The sequence below is a fragment of the Aythya ferina genome (genome assembly GCF_964211825.1).
Source record: "Aythya ferina genome assembly, chromosome: 6".
Classification (NCBI taxonomy): domain Eukaryota; kingdom Metazoa; phylum Chordata; class Aves; order Anseriformes; family Anatidae; genus Aythya; species Aythya ferina.
In genome coordinates, this window is record NC_140303.1 from 41,789,233 (window position 1) to 41,809,355 (window position 20,123).

The following is a 20,123-nucleotide window of genomic DNA, read 5'->3' on the forward strand; positions in this document are numbered from 1 at the left end:
AAGGCAGCTGTCTGCATCCAAAGTAGCACACAGGAAAAAATCAATGAGAACGTAACTTCAAATAATGTTCACAGTTGTCAAGAGGTGGCACAATTTTCCTCCTACTACCTAAAAATATGGCTGAAAGAGGAAAACCTTCATTCAGAGAACTCTTTCATCTTCAACTCTCACGTACAGACTAATAGGACTTCTGTAACCAATGAAGGAATTACTAAGTCCATTGGCCTATAGAGAAGAACTGGTGACCCACCAAATACTCAGATATGTGACTTGAGCCGACGCTTTCCTAATCTGTAATGTTTACTAGATCATGGAAATAAAATTCCCCTTTTGAAAGCCTCCCCCATAATTTTTGTACATGACATAATTATATTAACAAATAGCAAGGACAAAAAAAAAAGTATCACATTCTCTTAACACTGTTCATTTGGGGTCTCAAAAACTTAAAGTTTTCCAAATCAGAACTACCTCCTACCCAAATTCCAGGTGTAATTCCTACCCCTGTCTAACACTGCCTTTGGTTTACCCTTATTACTTACAACTGAGATGGCCTCATTGGAAAGAAATTAACTTACAAGGAGAATGCCATAACACTGGCATGTTAAAAACAGCATCGTTGTCGTAAAAAAACTTGTTCTGCAGTATTTCGAAGTTTTGTGAAGAAATTGGTATTATCTAATCCTTCAAGAAGCCACATTTCATTTTTATTGCCTCTTACATCAATCAAGCTACAAAAGAGATGTCAAGAAGACATGTAATGGAAAAGAAGACACTGAAGTTACAATTATCTAGTAGTAAAAACACCTGGTTCATCTCAGGAATATAGTCTTCTGACAGTAGCTGTGATACAAAATACAGATGACAAAGAAAGATGAATTGAACTGATGAGACACCCTTCACAAATATATTAGCATCAAGATTCACACCTAAATGTGAAGAGAATGCAATAGATGTGACCTCTCACTGACCATCAGCCCTGCAGAAAGTATAGTCTAGGCAGCTCAGAATTCAGTTTCTGAACATAAATAACCTAATTCTCAAGGAAATCTGTTCAATAGCCATAAGAAAAAAACCAACAGTCTCTCTACCAGCTTTTTCCTTTTTGAAGCCTGGGATTCTAATGGGCTTTTTTTTGTTTTGTCTCACATCTTACCAACATAGCTTTTCAAATCTCCTCCCCACCCCCAATGCCCAGCATATCCAGTTGATAGACTAATCTGAACAACAGTAGGAGCATAAGTAAAAACATCCTTCTGACACAAGCAGAACGTCTTCTTGTCCCACTTGGATATACTTCAAGACAATCTGGACATCATGCTATGATGATTTATACAACACATATGCTCAAATCCAGTACCAGGCTGAGCTGAAATAAACTCCTTCCTCAGAATCCTTTATTCTATCACTACACACTTTCCACATATGAAGAGCTTTTGTTTTGACATTTGTGTGCATGTAAAAAGTGTACACGTATCTGTCAATCACATGACAAGTATTCGAGAGACCAGATATTCCTAAAACTGTTTGGGACTGGGATATTTAAAAACTAGCCTGAGTTCTAGAATGGATGGGGAAAATAACATACGTAAGAATTAAGCTTAGAAGCTGAAGAAAAACCAAACAGAAGGCTTAAACGAACAGGTTTCTTTTCAGAGAAGCCCCACAACAGTTGTAAGATTCTATGAAAATCACCAACTGACAGAAGAAGACAGCATTGTTTTTAACTGATCAGTGAAATTTCTTCCTAAAAGCTTCTGAGAGTTCATCAGAAAAAAAGTGAAAAATTCAAAGATTTTGAACAAAAGATGAGAGAGATGAGTCAAGTCCAGTGACTTCAAAGAAGCACAGGAAGAAAGTCTCAGAGTACTCCCATGATACTTACACTTTAAAGTAGGAAAAGCACTGGTGAAACTTCACATCCACACAGGAGAAGAAAACACAAGAAAAAGAGAAATGATTGTAGAAAGGAAGAGAGGCTTAGGGCTTCAGGGTATTATGCCCACTATTTGAAGGGGAAGGAAAGAAAGATCATGAGAGAAAAATGAAGATCCTAAATCTACAAGTACTTACAGTTTGATGGAGGGAGAGAAAGACTAAAGGAGTCCCTTAGGCGACAAGAACAGGCAAGCGTCCCATTCCACTAACAAATAATTGTCTACATTAGAACTTCAGCGACACTTTTTAAACTATATCTCCTAGAAGAAATACAGATGAAGACAGAAAAAGGTATTTGGACTGTCCTAAGGGATAAAATGTATTAACCCTATGCAGACTGGTAGCTACAGTATTAGTAGAGAGTTATTTTTACTGGTCTTATTTTTTCCTCTACCTCCCTCTTGTCCTTCTTCTTTACTTCTTCCTTCTTCCTTCGCAGATACATTAAAGGGAAAAAAGGGAGAAACAAGATTAAAAACACGAGTACCTAAAGCAAAGACTAAGACAGGATTCACCATTCCTGGTAAGAGGTAGAGATGACCAAGAAAAAAGAAAGAGGCTGGCTATGCATTTTTACCCCCTGTGATTCATGAAATTTATGCCTTCTAGCTTCCTGGTAGTTGAAGCCATTATGCTTGCTGTATGGAATTTTGTCTTGTAGGATGGGAAAACAGTGGGTATGATGCTGAACAGTCTTAAAATGTTCCAATTTTACCTTAAATGAAAATATTAAAATATCCCAATGTTGGCATGCTACAGACGATATCTAACTATAGGGAATGATGCAACATACACAAAATGGAAACATTAATATTATGTAATATAAATAGGCAAAATTTAATGGGTGACTGTTGTATGAAAACCATGTTTTCTTAAAATGCCTTTCAGAATGAACATTACTAAGTATGGTAGGTCCAAAATAAACTTTGATAATGTCAATCACAATTATTTTTTTTTTGATTTATCAATCACTTAAAAAAAAAAATAATAATAATAAAAAAAATAACACAATATGGACTTGACTTAGTTCCAGTTATGAGGGACACTAACACTGTGAATCTCATGCTTCTTTAGTGTATGGTAAAAGACTGGTGCTGGGCCACTCTAAATTCACATCCATCTTAATTAGGAGCCTCAGTCCCTAATTTCTTGGAAAATCTGTAATTGCATTAGATAATTTTGTACTAAGAACCAATTGCCTATATAGTAGGATATCTGAATGAATGCAAAAAAGCAATGCATGGTAACATTTAAGGAAATGAAACTTACTTCCGAAGTTTGCCTTCAACCATCCATTTATCTCTCCTTAAGTTCGACATATAATCAATGTTTTTGTCAATTTCACTGTCAAAGACAAAATAATCCAAAGTAGTCAAGGAAACACCATAAACTCTGAGCTTACATATCTTTTTCCGACAGGCGTTTATGCAGATTCATTGTCTCAAAGAGCTACCTTGAAGAAATGCTTAAAGTACAAAATAATTTTAAATCTAGGAAGTTTCAATATTTGGAATTTCCATGCAGTGTACTACTATACATGAATCATGAAGTCTTTATTTAGATGTAAGCTTTCAGAAGTATGTCATTCAAAATATTTGACATTTCTTTTCATAGTTCCCATTCAATGTGAAGCCTCCAGCTGTATGTACCACAAAGGATCTAGCCTTACACAGAATACAAAATTATCACAAATACATCTGTAGTATTCTCTCTAGGATCCATGTGATCTACAAGCTAACATCTATTTTCCAATACAGACATCGAAGAACAAAAGTAGTGGTTCAGTTCAGTCAACTATCTGGAAACCCACACCTGAGGAATTCCAGCATCAACAATTTAGCAGCTTATACTTGTTTCAATTATGAAAATAAAGCTGAACTTGTTTTTGAATGATTTTTATAAATCTGGTTTTACATTTCATCATCTGTAATATACATAAGTGAAACAATTCCTTGCTGTGATGAATTCAATTAATACATGTGAACTCTCTTGAAAAGTACTTACACAGCACTTGCTCTAGCCAATTCTCTTGCAATGTCACAGCTTTTTTTAAAACATGAAGCATCTCTTTCGTTGAGCAACCCTGGTTAACTATTGCAACACACTGTACCAAGATAGACAGAATTGGCAAGACACAAAAACGTACTCAATTTGGTCGTGGACTATCACAGTAAGCAAGCATATGGAGGTGAAGGTATCCCAAAGACTGACATTTCCTAACTTTTTATTGCATGTTTCTGGATTTTTGAATGTTGTATATCACAGCTTTTTTTTAATTATAAAATGCTATTCATTACCAACAACAACTGAAGTATACACTTTCTTGAATTGCTACACCATGATAAATCAAGCCTGCTACTTCAGCTTAAAATTGACTTCAAGTATTGATGTATGAAAGTACTGAAATATTAAAAAAAAAATTCAAAGGGAAAAGAGTACTACAGAAGATTTACAAAACACTTCTACACTGTTCCCCACAATACCTAGTAAATTTCTTTGTATTCAACCACATTTTTTACTCCCAGAATAGTGAATTTTACTTCAAGTCTTGAAAAAACAAAGCCAAAAAACTTGGCATAAAATGGCTAATCTTCTGTAATATCGGAAGTACATAAAAACAAGCAGCAGTAACAATAGATTTCAGCTTTCATTTCGAGAACCTCAAGAAATCTCCTGTAACAAAGTGGCGTATACTGCATTTTTAAACTATAACAATTTACTAATTTTATTTTTATACATCTGTTTGAAAAACATCTTACCTGACCACACTTTTACTGCAAGCTAACTCATTGACAAGGAAAGCAAGAACTGCTGCTTTCTGAGCTGGAGTATGTGCCTGAAAAGCTTTTGTCTTCAAGCTCTCCGTAAGCTCAGTTTGCCCACAATGAGCCTCCATAAATATCTGCAGAATCTCAGATACGTTATCTCGATTTATGCCAACATTCAGTAAGTGCTCCCCAAGAATAGTCTTAGCCTAAAAATGAAGATATTTCAATTAATCACATTTGAAAATATTATTCTCACTGCAGACCATATTATTGTTTATAAAACAGTGATGTGATTTTGCTTGCTTTTTACCACAAGAACTTCAATTGGGATTTTTTTTAACTACTTAAATGTAAATCATGAATTAGTAACAAATTAGGATGTCTTCATCCTGTAAGTTTTTAAGAATAGAGATAATGCTAATATTAATGGCACAAGATAAATAAAAAATGCACGTTCCAACTGGACTCTTTTGTACACTATGCAGAATGCATTCATAAGTATAGGGTTTTTTTTACTATGGATTTTTTTTTTTTTTTTAATTTTTAGATTTTTTTTTTTTTTTTTTTTACCTTGTATCCTGTAACAAGTCCTGGATCACAAACAGCTGCAGAGACAAGCTTTACAAGCAAGTCTTGTACTTCTCCCATGCTGTCCCCTATGTTTAGCAAACCCTCTTGAAGAATACTCAGAGAAGGGACTTCCGTATTCACATCAAAGCCAAGAACTTTACCAAAGTTACGCAAGAACTGCACTACCATGAGACAATCTGAAAATGTGCTTCCAGCAAGAACAAGGCCTGGAATGCGAGGCAGCTCTGGCAAAGGCTGAAAAGTTAGGAAAAATAATTAAAGATTCAGTAGTATATTTCAGAGGATAACTTTTTGTTACTAGCTAGGGAAATTGGCTGATACGATCACATGACTTACAGTATATTAACAATAGAAGGTGAAGGCAATAGAAGAGCTCCTCCCCACCCCATCCATAAATCATTACTATTTATAAACTCATCATTAACATTTAACTTTTTCACTTAGTATTAATTAGTCTGTGGCCTCCTATAATTACTTTTTGGCCAGGAGAGGTTCTCAGGCTGTATTCTGAGCCAAAGTACCATAAAAGGTGGCATAAAAATATTTCAGGGACACAGAAAGGGAAAATTCTCCAAAATTCTCTGGAAAAGATAGGCCTTGATCTTGAGATAAGTACAGTCCTGAAGGACAAGAACTGAGAACACAGAAGCTTGGAAGAGTGAATTTTTAATGTTTTTTTTTTTTTTAATTTTTTTTTTTTTTTTTTGAATAATGGCTTAGAAGAGTTGCACATATGAGCAAAGCTCTATTTAGTGCCTACGTACTAAGAGAAAGTGCATGTTCCTGCTGTAAAAGCAACTGAAACTATGGCATTTTTATCAAAGCATTCATGCAAATTGTTTTTGGGAAGCAATCCACTTTTAAACAAAATGGTTTTAACTAAATTTATCAATAACCACTTCACTGTTTCTCATATACTGTATTTATAGATTTTAAATACAGTTATCTTGTTATCTAGACCAAAACTTGAACGCTTGATGAGTGACTGCAAGAAAAATAGTTATTTTCACAACAGCAGAAGACAGAGACATGAGGCAAGAAAATACATTTTATGTTATTACAGTCACCTTCTGATCAGCTAAGCACATATCTTCGTTAGGCTTCTTTAGTTCCTTTGCCATTTCCAATTCCAATCTTCGTTGTTCTAGTTTACGTTCTTTATTTAATCTTTTTTCATCACGTTTTTCTTGCTTTAACCGTTCTTTCTCCTTCAATAGATTTAAAAGGGCAGAAAATAAAACCCGTGTATTATACTTAGAGTGTAACAGTCTAAGAATTTGAAAAGTACTACTTAGGTAATCGTAGTAATTACTACAGAAATTAAGGAACCTGCATTCAAGTAAAAGGAAGGTAGAAACTACACAAACAGAACAAAATCATTGAATAGCAAATCTAAGATCCACTTCGATTTCTTTTAGATTCCAATTTAGAATCTGCATACACTACTCTATTACATGGACACGTAAGAGTCAATATTTCTAATTTTGCCAGTATTGTAGAGGTACAACACACTGAAATATTTTCAGCCACAACAATGTGTGTGGAATATGGAATCAACAATTTTTTCACAACAGTTGTTTTAATTTAAATTCCACCCAGCTGTGTAAAAATTAGATCTACTCCTAGGTAGTGCTACTATGGAAAATGATCTTCATAATATTCAGCTCTTAGTAGCTTTATTTGCATGGTTATCAATATAATATGAAACATTATCTGGGCTATTACATTTTACACATTAACTTCTCAAGGATCAATTTCTCTATAGGACATTAAACTAAAAGACAGGTCAAGTAAAATTGCAGTTGCACAGGATATTTTCTCCCTTAAGTGACAAAATAAAAATCCTACTGAATATATGCATCTTTGTAATCATTCGGATGCTATGAATTATATGTTGCTTCCAAACAGCTGATTGGACAGCTCCTAGAACCTCTCCTGTTACAGTTAAGTGCACAGAACTCCTGATAAAAACAACTGGTGATAAATGCATGTTTAAAAACCATTTGTTGTTCATTGATCCTCAGTTAATTATAGGGAAAATGCTCATATACTCATGGTAGCTTGCTACCCTGTTTGCATAAATGAAGTGATTTTACCATTTCATATTGCTACCCTGAAGTACATAGAACTCCAGAATAAGTAAAACCCTCATACTGTTAAGAGATGCATTCAAACCTCAAATATATGATGTGTTATCTCCATAACACCGAAGTCTTGGTCCTAAATTCTTACGAAAACCTTCTATTACATACATTTAAAGTGAAATGTTTCATGCGAGTAAAAAGTAAAAATTGGTTTTCCGTGAATGAGCAAAAGCTAAACTGATTGTTTATCTATACAGCATAAAGAGAATCTGAATGATAATTTTATTTTGCTCCATTTCACAGAAAGTCATTAACTCTGCTATTAGAACTAAAATAATTTTTATTACTCATATCAATTAGAGGAGGCAGGTGGCAAAAAACAACCTAGAACAAGAAGCAAAAATTTCTATCTTAGCATTAGATGAATGCATTTTGATGGGTTTGGATTAGGTTGTGCAGGTTCACACTACCAGCATCTCATAAATGGTCCTGGTCTTCTACAGATGACTGCCGAATGAACAAATGAAAACTTCAAAGTTTCACTGGTTAATTACTCACTTCTGCTTTTTTACGTGCTTCCATGGCTTTCATAAGCATCATATGTTGTCTTCTCCTTTCTCGTTCCTATTGAAACAGATAGGATTAGAACAAAACTATTCCACATGTTAATATCAATAGAAAAGCTGAGTACAAGTTTAGCATTAATAGACAAGTCACAGTAAATACTAAATATAGAACAAGAATGGCCAAGTCTGTGCATGTTTTAGTTCAGGTTTAGAAAGCAAATACAAGAACAATCAAAAGCAAAAAAGGTAAAGCAATGAATATGGAGACAGTGTAAAAAAAAGAAGCATACAGATTTACTTATGGTCAGTTGTGATGCTCCTTCATAAGCTGGCAGAACAAAAAGCATAATGGTTGGCTGGAACAGGTCAGTTACCTTACATCTGCTATCAGGGAACTTGCAATTTACTTCTTCAATAGCCAATTCAATAGAAATTTTTAAACTAGTCATTTTGAACATTGTAAATATTAACATTTCTGTGATCGAGAAACAAATTAGTATGATGAATTTTCTCAACTCTAGATCAGTTTTAATCAAGCTAGTGCTGGCGCAGCGCATATACATACGCACTGACACTTGAATTTACTGATGCCTGTCTTCCAATAAGTTATGCCAATAACTTCAAATGCATTAAGGAGCTGTATTCTAGAGTGGTACGTGTGTTTTTTTCTGCCTTAAAAACTGTAGAATAAGTCTTGGCTCCAGTAAAAGCAAAAGGTATTTTACCATCTCATCCAATGAGAGTAGGATTACAGACTAATGTTTCACTGTATAATTATAATGTTATGTATTTACACTGACTGAAAGCTAATTTGCTCAGTACTTTACAGACTTAGGAGAGAAATGATCCTAACTTCTAAAAGCAGGTTAATTCAAATCATATTTAAAAACTTCTAGATCCACTCCCAGTGAATGGGACAAAGTTTAGAAAAAGTATCCATGTGACAACCTATTAATTTTTGCATTAATTAATCCCTGATCTTATACAGTTGTCCAATTTATGTTGGGACATCAGCAACACAGATTTCTGTTTAAAAACTCATTTACAGATTACCATGTTCGATTTATATACTTTTGAGATGTCTTTTTTTCCCTTAACAGACAAGACAAGCAGATGTATGCAATGCACTGTGCTGTAAAGCCATGCAGCAGTATGTAATATGACAGCAGCCAGTGCTACATTTTATGCATTGCTATGACAACCATATCACAACCAAATCACAATGCGGTGTTAGATGTACAAAAATAAACATACCCATACCATATCTAGTCTATGCCTCTCCAACTCCTGGTAGAAAGAGTTGGCACAACATTATGAAACAGAAATCACAAAGTCATAAAACCACTTTTAAATCCCCCAAAAGACCCCAATACCAAAGCAAAGCAACAAATCATAAGATGAAAGAAAAATTGTGCAGGAATCAAACCCAGGAATTTAAAAAGGGCATATTTTGAAGATTTTTCCCCCACATTACTTAAGTAGTAGTTCACAACTGGCATTCTGCCTGCTTGGTCAACCGAATGTATACCAACCTGGTGCTTGAGAAGAACAGCTTGCTGCCTTCGCATCTCTTTTTCCTTAAGCAAAACAACAGAAATGTATCTTATCAAACTGTACTTACTATGATGAACATATTTGCTATACTAGAATAGCACACTTTAATTAAGTTTTCTTAGTTTTATTTCCCCATAAACCAACCACAGAACAGTAATAGCATATATCAAAGCAAATCTACTGAGTTGGGAGTTCAATGTTAAAATAAAACACCAAAGCAGTAATAGAACTACTAATATGAACTACTTTTTTCCAGTGTCTGAAGAAGAGGTCCCTAGTCTCGTATACATCTAGCCTACACAGGAATATTAGCTGGGAAGCAACAAAGCATTTTAATAGTGTGCTTTAAAAAACATTGTGAATAACGCTATTGCAAAAGCATTTGAAGCTATGTAAACCAAGTGTCATGTAAGCAAAACTCCTGTTAATGGCACAAAAAAATAGTGTCTATGTCTATATATTCATGCATGCATGTATGAACGTTACTGTGTTTCTATATGACATAGGTGTAAAAAGGTCTGTATGTTACACATCTACAAAACATATGCACACTTAGATTTATTTTAATTCCATACCTATTCAGTTGAATACTCTTCCAAAAAATTGCTTTTCTGCATCAACACGTATTATGCATAACAACACAATTATTTTTCGAACTCATATAAACTAACCTTGATTCGCTTTTCAGCTTCCAATAATTTGGCATTTGCTGCTTCTTCCTTCTTTTTCTTTTTTGCCTGTGCATGCAGAATAGGTCACTCAACAGCAACATCACAACTTGAAAATAATCTGACTATAAATAAAGCTACACACCATAAAAGGCTGAAAATGACATCACATATTAAGTGTACATTTCAAGTAATCTCTTCCTCAATGTATGTCACATAGTCAATCCATTCACTTTGTCTTTATTTAAATTAAGACAGAATAACAAGTCCTATGCAAAATTGCTTCACTTGGATATTATAACCAAAATTAAATAAATAAATAAAATAACAAAACGATAAAATATAAATGGCAAAGAGATTAAAAAATTTGTATTTGCATGATAGGAAACTTGAATACCAGTGATCTATTCTTGCTGTTACACTAGCAACGTAGTACATTAGAACAGCATACTAGTATTGTATACTAGTTTATTATAGCTTATATATTCATAAAATTAGTATTTTAAAACTACTGCCTTTCATACAAAGTGGAACATATTGCTTTAGCATCCAAATATTGCAAAATTGTACTTGGAAATTTTGTAACTGTCTTAAGTCCATATTGTTAGAACTGCTGTATTTGGTAACATTCTTACTTCATGTGTGACTATTAAAGGACAACATTCTCACAAATGCAAACACGAAAATACTTGAGCCGTTATGTCTACCTCTAAAATTTGTTGAGCTCGAAGCTCTTTCTCCATTCTGATTTGCTGGATACGCTTAATTTTCTCCTACAGGGGAAGAAAGTTAATTCTGTTTCTTGAAAACAATATTAAGGAAAATTACTTCAGCAAAAAAAAAGAGTGAGGTTATACACATATACTTTTTGTTATTGAGTCTCACAAGCATTACAGTCAATTGTTCCCTTACAGTAATGCACGTTTAGAATTTTTACTAGCATTAGAAGATGCCTGATATATCCCTGAAAAAACAGCGTTCACAGTTACGCATAAGTGTTTGTGTTTAGGAAGTCACAGTATTATTATTTTATTTCTTTAACAGTTTTAAGATTGCCAGATAATGACACTATAAGTAAACTAGCAGCGTTCAAATTCTAGCAGGCAATGGTGGAGCTGTTCAGGAATGAATAGAAATGGGAGTTTAAACACAAAAAAAGGACAGTGATTTGATGTAATCTTCCTGAAGAAGAGATACAGGGGTCTGTCAAACCATCATTGTCTGCCTTAGTTCTAGCAGTCTTTCAGTTGTGGCAACACGCAAATCTGAGTAATGTGAAACCCAAAGCACTTGATCTGTCAGCCAGTAACAGTCACCCACATGCAACCTGGTTAATGTATTCACAGTTAAGTGGACTTCAGTATCTTTACATTTTTAAAACATTCAGATACTTAATGATTAGTTTGGATGCCTTAATAACAAAAAAAAAAATTAAAAAGGAACTGACCCTACAGCCACAGACAATACGACATTATGTCTTTTTGAAAGCTTTCATATTCCCAACGTAAGTAACATCTCACTATTTTGTTAAAATTCTGTTGTTAAAATAATGAAAAGCCTGTTACCATAAGTAGCTTCATTTGGTAATGTTTATACAGGCACATTCTCACTTTTGGTAGAAGCATTTGCTATAACAATATTTGGCAACACCTGTACATATAAAAACATGTTAATTCATTGGCATACTGAGATATAACCCTTCACGCACAATCTAAAACCACTGAGAGAGAGCCAGAATCCATGAAGAAGCTAACTACACTCTTCTGGTATGTACAGAAACAGATATATTGCTGTTTGTTTTCACAGATGTAGTTAAAGGATGACCACGTCACCACACTGGAGTAGCAGTTTCTGAATTTCTTACCAATATTGGCAAACAGCTACACGTATGCACAGCTTAAATCAACACAGACAAATCTGGGATGTCCTGACAGCATGAACTGGCATGACAACAGAACTTACATTTTTCAATAATATACAGTGTGCTCTGTAGAACTAGATTTAAAACATTCACTTTGTAACAAGCATACTTAATTTACAAAATAATTTAAAAAACAAAACTTGGTAATTTAAAACAAGAAGGGCTTAATTAGCAATCACAAAGGTTACCTGCTGCTTCATTATCTTTATCTGCTCTTTTTGCTTTCTCTTTTCTTCAGCTGCCATAATAGCTATAAGAAAGGCAAATAAATAAATTAGTATCAGCAGAAAATAATGAAAAGCATACAACTTCACATCAACAGTTCTCAAACTAGTCTTCCAGCATGCACAAGTTTTCACAAGTCTGATACTTGCCTTGCTGTTTTTTTGCTTCTTTGGCAGCTCGAGCTTGTTCCTGCTTCTGGAGTTTTCTGAGTAGCTTTATTTGTGCTGCTTGTCTAGCTATTTCTGTTATAAAAAAAGGAATTGAGTTCATAAAAACAGTGCTGTCCATCAATAAAGATACAGCTCACATTTCCTCATGCTTGTCTGAGGTAAACAAATGGAGAAAACAGTCCATTTCTTGTGCACGTTTATCTTGAAAACATTCAACTACCAACTACTTTGGGATATTTCCAATATACATATAAACACAGACACAAGCACAGACACATTTTTATGCATATATAATATGTATGTATCAGAAGAACTGTGCATAGCTTCTACATTAAGAAGTGTTTTATTTTTGGAGGAGAAATGTCTCCATAAAGTGTGTGATAGTATCCCACTAATAATGATGCTTTGCTTAAAGCTAGATTTCTTCTTTCTTTTTAAAGCAGAATATATTTGTCTCAAAGTACCAGATCATCATATCATTCACAAAGCACAAAGTTACTCTTTTCCTTATTTTTTACTTCAAATAATCACCTAATCCTTCTTGAACAATGTAGCAGAAGCAGACTCAAATGGGACAGAGTATTCTTTAATCATAGCTACTAATTAGCTTTTGCTAATTACTAACTTCCTGACTCATTCTAATATTAGAAGTGAGAACAGTACGAAATTTGGGTGAACTGTGCATGGACCCAATGATGTAGACAGTTATAGGAAGAATTTTTCTGGAGGCTCAATTCAGCTTGCTATTCAAAGTACTGAGGCCCAATACCTCCCTTATAGAATTCTTCAAAATAGTGCTAGCTTCATGTCCAACGACCAAGAGGCAGGCAGACATATGGAATGCCCATGTGTAGATCAGACACTGTTGTAGACAATTAAGAGCAGTACAAATAGGTACACTACAACTGGGAAACTTTCAGGGCCAAGGGGAAACAATACATAAAAAGCAGCTAAACATGAACTGCAACAGAACTGGAAGCTAGAAATTTAACTTCTCCTATGTGACCTAAATTCTAACTACAATCCATGGAAAAGCCAACAGAGTCTAAACTGGGACAATCCATGAGGAGGATGTAGTTAATGTGCAGCATGTCTTTGAAAAAGTAAAAACCAAAACCAAACAAACAAACCAAAAAAAAAAAAAGCAGAAGGTTAAAATCTACAAAAAAATGGCACAGCAAATTAGACCCACCTGCAATCCCATTCAACTGCTATGTGCTTTATTTAGGAAAAAAAATTGAGTACTTCTAAATAAAGGCAAGAAAAAAAAAAAGAGGAAGTGAAACCAGAATTCTTGGCATCAAATGATAATCTAGATGTAATGAACATCTCACGTACATGTTAGAATGTTCTTTAATAAGATATGGCGTTGATGGGAATTACAGGAATATCAGTTGACCAGCCTTCTATGTACAGTATAGTATCAAGACATATAACAAAAATATTAAAGGAAGAGATGCTTGTAATCCATTTGGTGGAACATTAAAAGAAGGTGTAAAAAGCAGTCTTCAAGTGTGCAATCTTAAAGTGAATAACCTCGAAGCATTTAGAGAACAAAAACCCTTTACTTATCTAGGTAAATAAGCACTGTGCCACGTTTCAAAAAGGAAAAAGGTAGTTCAATAAAAAAAGACACGTGGCTCTTCAGAAAAGGAGGCTGTCAAAAGAAAACAGTGAGCACTTAAAAATAATAATTTTGTTCAAATAAAAACAGGAAAGCCTATGACATTAAAATTAAGGACCATGTTAGAAGGGCTTGAAAAAAAAATTGAAGAGATCCTTGCATAGGGTGCCTGAACAGACAGTGAAAGATCTTTAGACATATCAAAACAGGAAGCCAGAAATGCAATCAGGGGACCTAATGACAGAGGGAGTGTAGTGACACAACAAGGGTTAACAATTGTAAATTAAAAAAGGGTAGGTTTAAATTAGATGTAAGGAAGAAATTCTTTACTATGAGGATGGTGAGGCACTCTGGGAGGTTGCCCAGAAAAGTTTTGGATGCCTCATCCCTGGATGTGTTTAAGGCCAGGCTGGACGGTGCTCTGGGAGACGGGTTGGAACTTTAAGGTCCTTTCCAACCCAAACCACTCTGTGATTCTATTATTCGATGAAACAGGAAGAAAAAATGGCTTAGCAAAGAATATTAGTGAAGTGTTTGTGCTAGTCTCTATGGCTGAAGATGTTGGGGATATTCCCCAACATAGTGTATCGTCTACAACAAACAGGACAGAAGAGCTAGATGAACTGGAGGTAAATAAGATGCTAACTTCACACCAGGATTGGACAGAGTAAGCTCAGAAATCTGAAGGAACACTAACTTGGAACCAGAGAGGCATTGGTCTGGATGTTTATTGCATTAATAACAGCCACTTTTCACCTGTTAATAGGACTAGTGACTCCCATCAACAAAACAGACTCTAGAGAAAGACTCTTAACATGCTCATCTGCTATTTCCATTTTCTATTCCTCTTGAGCTTGAGAGGCTTCACTGAGTACACTGTAAAACACCATCTGTTGAGACAGTCAGCATGGCTTCTATAGAGGGAAATTCTTCCCAATTTCAGAATTTTACAAGCATGTCAGTAACAGGCTGATGAAGGGAATGTAATGGACAGAGCACATTTGAAATTTCAAAAAATCTTTGACAAGTTTCCAGGTCAAACATTTATAAATAAAACTAAGCAGTTACATCACCAAAGAAAAGCTCTTTTACAGACCAAAAGCTCATCAAGTGGTTGCAGGCAAAAGGTAGGGATTACCAGTCACCTTTTGTCATAGAGAAATGTTAGTGGAGGGTATCCTCAAGTATCAGTACAAGAACCACCTTTAATTAATATCTCTCTTCTTCAGTGACTTGTAAAGGGTACAGAAAAGTTAATCCCCAAATATGCAGATGATATTAAGCATTCTGGACAATCCAAGGCTGTGCTGACACCAGGGGACTATGGAAGAGCCCTGCAAAGAGGTAAGTAAAGGCAGCAGAGAAGCACCATCAAAGAAAAATGTAAGGTAAAACATCTAGAAAAATACAAAAATCAGACACAAAAGAAGATAAAAGGGATGGAACAACTATGTTCTGAGAAAAGAGTAAGAATACTTGGGCTCTTCAGTTTGGAGTGGACAAGATGAATGACAGAAAGAAACAAGGTTTGCGAAGTCATCAATATGGCAAAGGACACAAATTGGAGAACTGTTATTCTCCAAATCCCACAATCATAGAACTATGGAACACCACTAAAAGCCCAATACTTTTTTTTGAAAATTAGAAAAACTTCTTTATTAGTATTTATCAGACTCCAAAAACTTCTTGTCATAGGAGGTTGTTAGAGCAAACATCAGGTTAAAAAGAGAGTGAAAAGGCTAATTCATGGGAAACAGTTTTATAAACAGAAAACAAAAGATTCAAGAAAACTTATACTAATATAATACTTCAGTATACCAGGGTGCATTTATGTGGGAATAATTGGACCAAGAAGCTATCAGGCTCGCATGCCTTCTCCCAGCAGCATCTCCCATTGACACTGCTGGAGAAAGAGCTCTGTGCTAATGAATCCCTGAAATGAGATACTAAGGCATTTCTTATACTCTCAGAAGAGGAACAAAAAGAAGCAAGATATATTTGAACATATGAAAACATCAAATACACATTCTGAATCTTATTTTATATATGGACCATATGCTTTTGTGTATTTTACTAAATGATCTAAATGCTGTGTGTGGTAGGAAAACAGACATGGGAGAGTATTCTCCTCCCCTCTCCCCCCCCCCCGCCTTTGCAGTGATCAATATGGGGAAAAGGAAGATACTAAATGAAGCAAAACATCTTATGATCAGTGACTGAGACTTATCTTTTCCCACTAAGAAAAGACTTCTTTAAATAATATCCTGTACCTCCACAATAAACATACAGCCTCTCAGCAAATGTTGTGGTGCTTCAGCACTTGACACTTCACTTACAAATAGCTTCCCAATTCTCATGCTGGGCAAAGCATGGTGGTGACCTTAACACTCGGGTAGAACAGCTGCAAAACGCTTAAAAATACTTTGCGTGTCCTGAAAGCTGTTTTCTCTCTGTCCTTCTGTCTAAAGCATTACCATCGAATCTCTTAAACGTTTTCACACTGAACAGCACTCTTTGCAGACACAAACAAAAGAGATGCAAAGAACTGCACCAAGGAAATATTTGACGCACACACAAGGAAAACCTGCAAAATGCTAGATAGATACCCCAAAATGTGTTTACAGTAAGCAAATGAAAGAGCAGTTCTGAAGCCCAAGTTAAAACATCCCATCTCCTGGAGGTAAGAATTTTTCATTAGCTCCATTTGGAAAATATGATACAGTTACGGACTAAAGAATTGAAATTCAAAGGTCACATACCGGATGTTTATTTAAAATACGGCCTTCATACCCTTGATATCTAGTAGTATTCCCTAACATTGAAGTGCTACTGTATACATTAGTACTGTGAACATGTGACAGTATTCAACATTATGGGTCTTAAAATCTTGTCACTATCAATGATTTCACAAGAACAGTGTTTTCCCTGGGGCAGCCAAAAGCTTCATAGAAATGCTGACTTCAATGGTTCTAAATTTCAGATGTGGTAGAAGTAGCTCCAAAGTTTTATCCATCCAGATTGTTTGAATTTATATAGCATTGCCATTTTTTTAAAGCAACTTTTTTTTTTTCATTTTCAGTAAGGCAAAGGTGTGTTTTGTTTTGTTTTGTTTGTTTGTTTTTTTAAAAAGAGAAATCTACAAATGTAATTCCAAAAGCACAAACAAGCTAAGCTGATTTAAGTAAAAAAGATCAATTTATTAAAAAGTGTTGTCCCTAGAAAGGGCCTTTCTAGTTTCAATTTTTTTTTTTTTTTTTTAAATAAATCAGTGCTCTTGACAACGTAAATCATAACATTGTTCTCTGCCTAGTGAGACCAATTCTCTTTCATTCAGTCATAAACACCTTGTAGAGGCTGAGGGAAAAAATAGATTCTAAAGAGGGTGAAAAAGCTAATCAGTTTCAATTTCTTGTTCTAATGTTGTTTGAGCTGCTATCAGGATCACAGAGTTCTGATCAGTTTTGCCAATTTAAAGGAATATCAATAGCAACAAAAATACTGTATGTCTGCTTTTTTAATCTATATAACTCAATCTACGTAAACTACAGAATAAGCTCTTAGACATACACCTGTGCACACATGCTTCTTCCCTTGAGTCATACATATATTTACTGATCTTGAAACAGAAAAGGGCTTCAATGAAAACACTTGACAAAGTTCCAAAGTAAGATGTACATTACTTCTCTTTAGAAAAACATTAATCCTCCATGTACATCAGTACATGTCCTTGTTTGTGAAAGCAGTAATATATTTCAGTAATATATTTCTTACCTTGAGCCTGTAGCTTTCTTAAAAGCTTTGCATCAGTGTTGTCTAGAAATTCAGTGCTACCAACATTTGGAGGTCGGCCTTTGCGTCGTCTCATTCTTGATTCCTCTCTCGAATGCTGTCTGTCTAGATTTGGTGGTCGTCCTCTACGCCCCTCCATAGCCCTGATACGGGGAATGACCTCCTCTTCCTTCAGAAGACACCACTGAACGCCCTTTTGATTGACACATTTCACAAACAGGTATTATAAACACAGATTAAAAAAAAAGAATAATAAGACATTTGAGAACATGAATGGTGCATGTGTTTTACATATATATTTACTAAAAACCTATATGTACATAGATATATACTCAAATGAAATATATATATACACAACATATAAGAGTTGTGATGGACTATTTGTGTAGTACAATGTTTCAATGGTGCACAGAAGCTATATATTGACAGCTTATCACTACAAAGCATTTGTTAACTGTACTAATATGCAAGATACTGAAGTCTATTCAGTGACATACAGAGTTACTACAAAGCAACCATGCCACTAATCTTTTAGTTTTAATGATTTCAGACAAAACCACTTAATACTCAACACATTTTAAAGCAGAAACACAGATTTTTCCTTATCACGTAAACTAAAAAATAACTTCACTGCTTTCACAGAAACCACTGCTCAATGTAAGTGAAAAAAAGTGTCAAGTTATGGGTCACTGTCTTCCAATTGTGTTTATAGTAATTCTGGCATACAGAAGCAGCAAATGCAGTGGTCTATTTTGAAATACTGCCTTTTGTTGTATATCTTTGTTTTGTAACAACTAAACTGAAAAGCCCCACGCTCATTTCTCATTTTAATCTTGAAGTTTTGTTTAGTACAATTTAGTTCTTCACCCCTCCCACAGAAGGGAATTAACTTCTGTGCCAACTTGTATTGAAAGAAATGAGAAGTTTGTAGCTTTTTACAATATATGTTAACTAAAAGCTACAGAAACTATATTCTTTAATTAAACAAAGCAACATCACAATGCATTGAAACCTTTCTTTCACTATTGTTACTATTTCTTAATGGAATCTCAAAAACAAATAATGAAATACTTTGGTAGAAATAGAGGTCATTTAACTGATGAGAAGTTTACCGTTTCTACTGAACAGAACAGTAGCTTAGCCAATCTGTTCCTGATTAAAGCTATTTCAAAATTGTAACATCTTATACAATATTCACAATCATTTGAAAACAATGGGGAAAAAATGGAAGCTACGAATCCTTTAGACTTCTCCATAATTTGACTTATAAATGTTCGTAAAGGATTTTGAAAACACCTGCTAGATCAAGAATAAAAGTTGGTAACTTATAAAACCCATTAAATATATGTTTACAATAAATATATATTTGCATTACAAGTGTACCATAAAATACAGTGTTTGCTTGTTTTGACATTTTATTATTAATTTTCTGTTCTTCACAATTTATTAGAATGATTAATACAACGTGCATTATTATTTAAAAAAAAAAAAAAAGGCATTTAAGTAAACATTCAGATCCCAAGAAGCTATCAGTATCTGCAATTATACCTTTTTTGAAGTCTATACGACTCTCAGTTAGGACCATCACAAGAGTACATCTCAGCTGCCAGACATTCCAAAGCACTATGGCATTAAGTTATGTTCTTAAAATACAAGCTGTTCAGAATCACCACCATACCTCTATATGAAGAATATATCATTGCTAAGGACTTTTTAATCCAAAATTATTTACCTCTACAATTTAAACAGAAGTCCATTCATTTTCTATCTTTAAGAGTACTGTTTAAGCATACATTGTCATTTCACTGTCTAGTACTGAACTTAAAATTTATTACAGGTTTAGTTTGTATTGCTGAGCAAGGTAAGATGGATTACCACACTTACTTATACAACCCTGCAACCTATGAAATCATCTCATAAATTTTAGGTGTCCAATAAATAAATAAATAAATAAATAAAGGAACATGAGGAGAAGCAGCTATGGCTCAAGTGGTACCTTAAGTCCTGCAATGGAAATTTCTCTTGGTCTCTACTTTATTTTCTGTGGTGAATGATACTAACAAATGTGCAGAACTCTATCTACAAAAGTAAGACAGGTCTCTACAAGGCCGTTAGTACCACAGAGACTACGGATGCATATTACAGTTGCCTAATTCTCCCAGAAGAGAAACTAGAGGCCATTATATGAAGCTCACAGGAGCTCAATGGTTCAATAAGCACTAAGAGCT

The 20,123-nt window shown here is 34.6% G+C and overlaps 1 protein-coding gene across 11 annotated transcripts in view; it reads right to left on the reverse strand.

Annotated features, from left to right (window-relative positions):
- BAZ2B (bromodomain adjacent to zinc finger domain 2B) overlaps positions 1-20,123 on the reverse strand; it is a 128,087-nt gene that overhangs the window by 21,304 nt on the left and 86,660 nt on the right. For 7 of the 11 annotated variants that reach the window (XM_084523952.1, XM_084523950.1, XM_084523955.1 and 4 more), the window contains 12 exons: positions 17,878-18,088; positions 12,462-12,554; positions 12,276-12,337; positions 10,874-10,939; positions 10,170-10,235; positions 9,477-9,521; positions 9,199-9,231; positions 7,937-8,002; positions 6,362-6,502; positions 5,274-5,528; positions 4,695-4,909; positions 3,205-3,279 (listed from right to left, as the gene is read on the reverse strand). In XM_084523952.1, coding sequence (XP_084380078.1) covers positions 3,205-3,279; positions 4,695-4,909; positions 5,274-5,528; positions 6,362-6,502; positions 7,937-8,002; positions 9,199-9,231; positions 9,477-9,521; positions 10,170-10,235; positions 10,874-10,939; positions 12,276-12,337; positions 12,462-12,554; positions 17,878-18,088 — 1,328 coding nt within the window. The remainder of the gene's footprint in view (positions 1-3,204; positions 3,280-4,694; positions 4,910-5,273; positions 5,529-6,361; positions 6,503-7,936; positions 8,003-9,198; positions 9,232-9,476; positions 9,522-10,169; positions 10,236-10,873; positions 10,940-12,275; positions 12,338-12,461; positions 12,555-17,877; positions 18,089-20,123) is intronic. The other 4 variants (XM_084523949.1, XM_084523954.1, XM_084523953.1 and 1 more) reach the window with 2 other exon arrangements.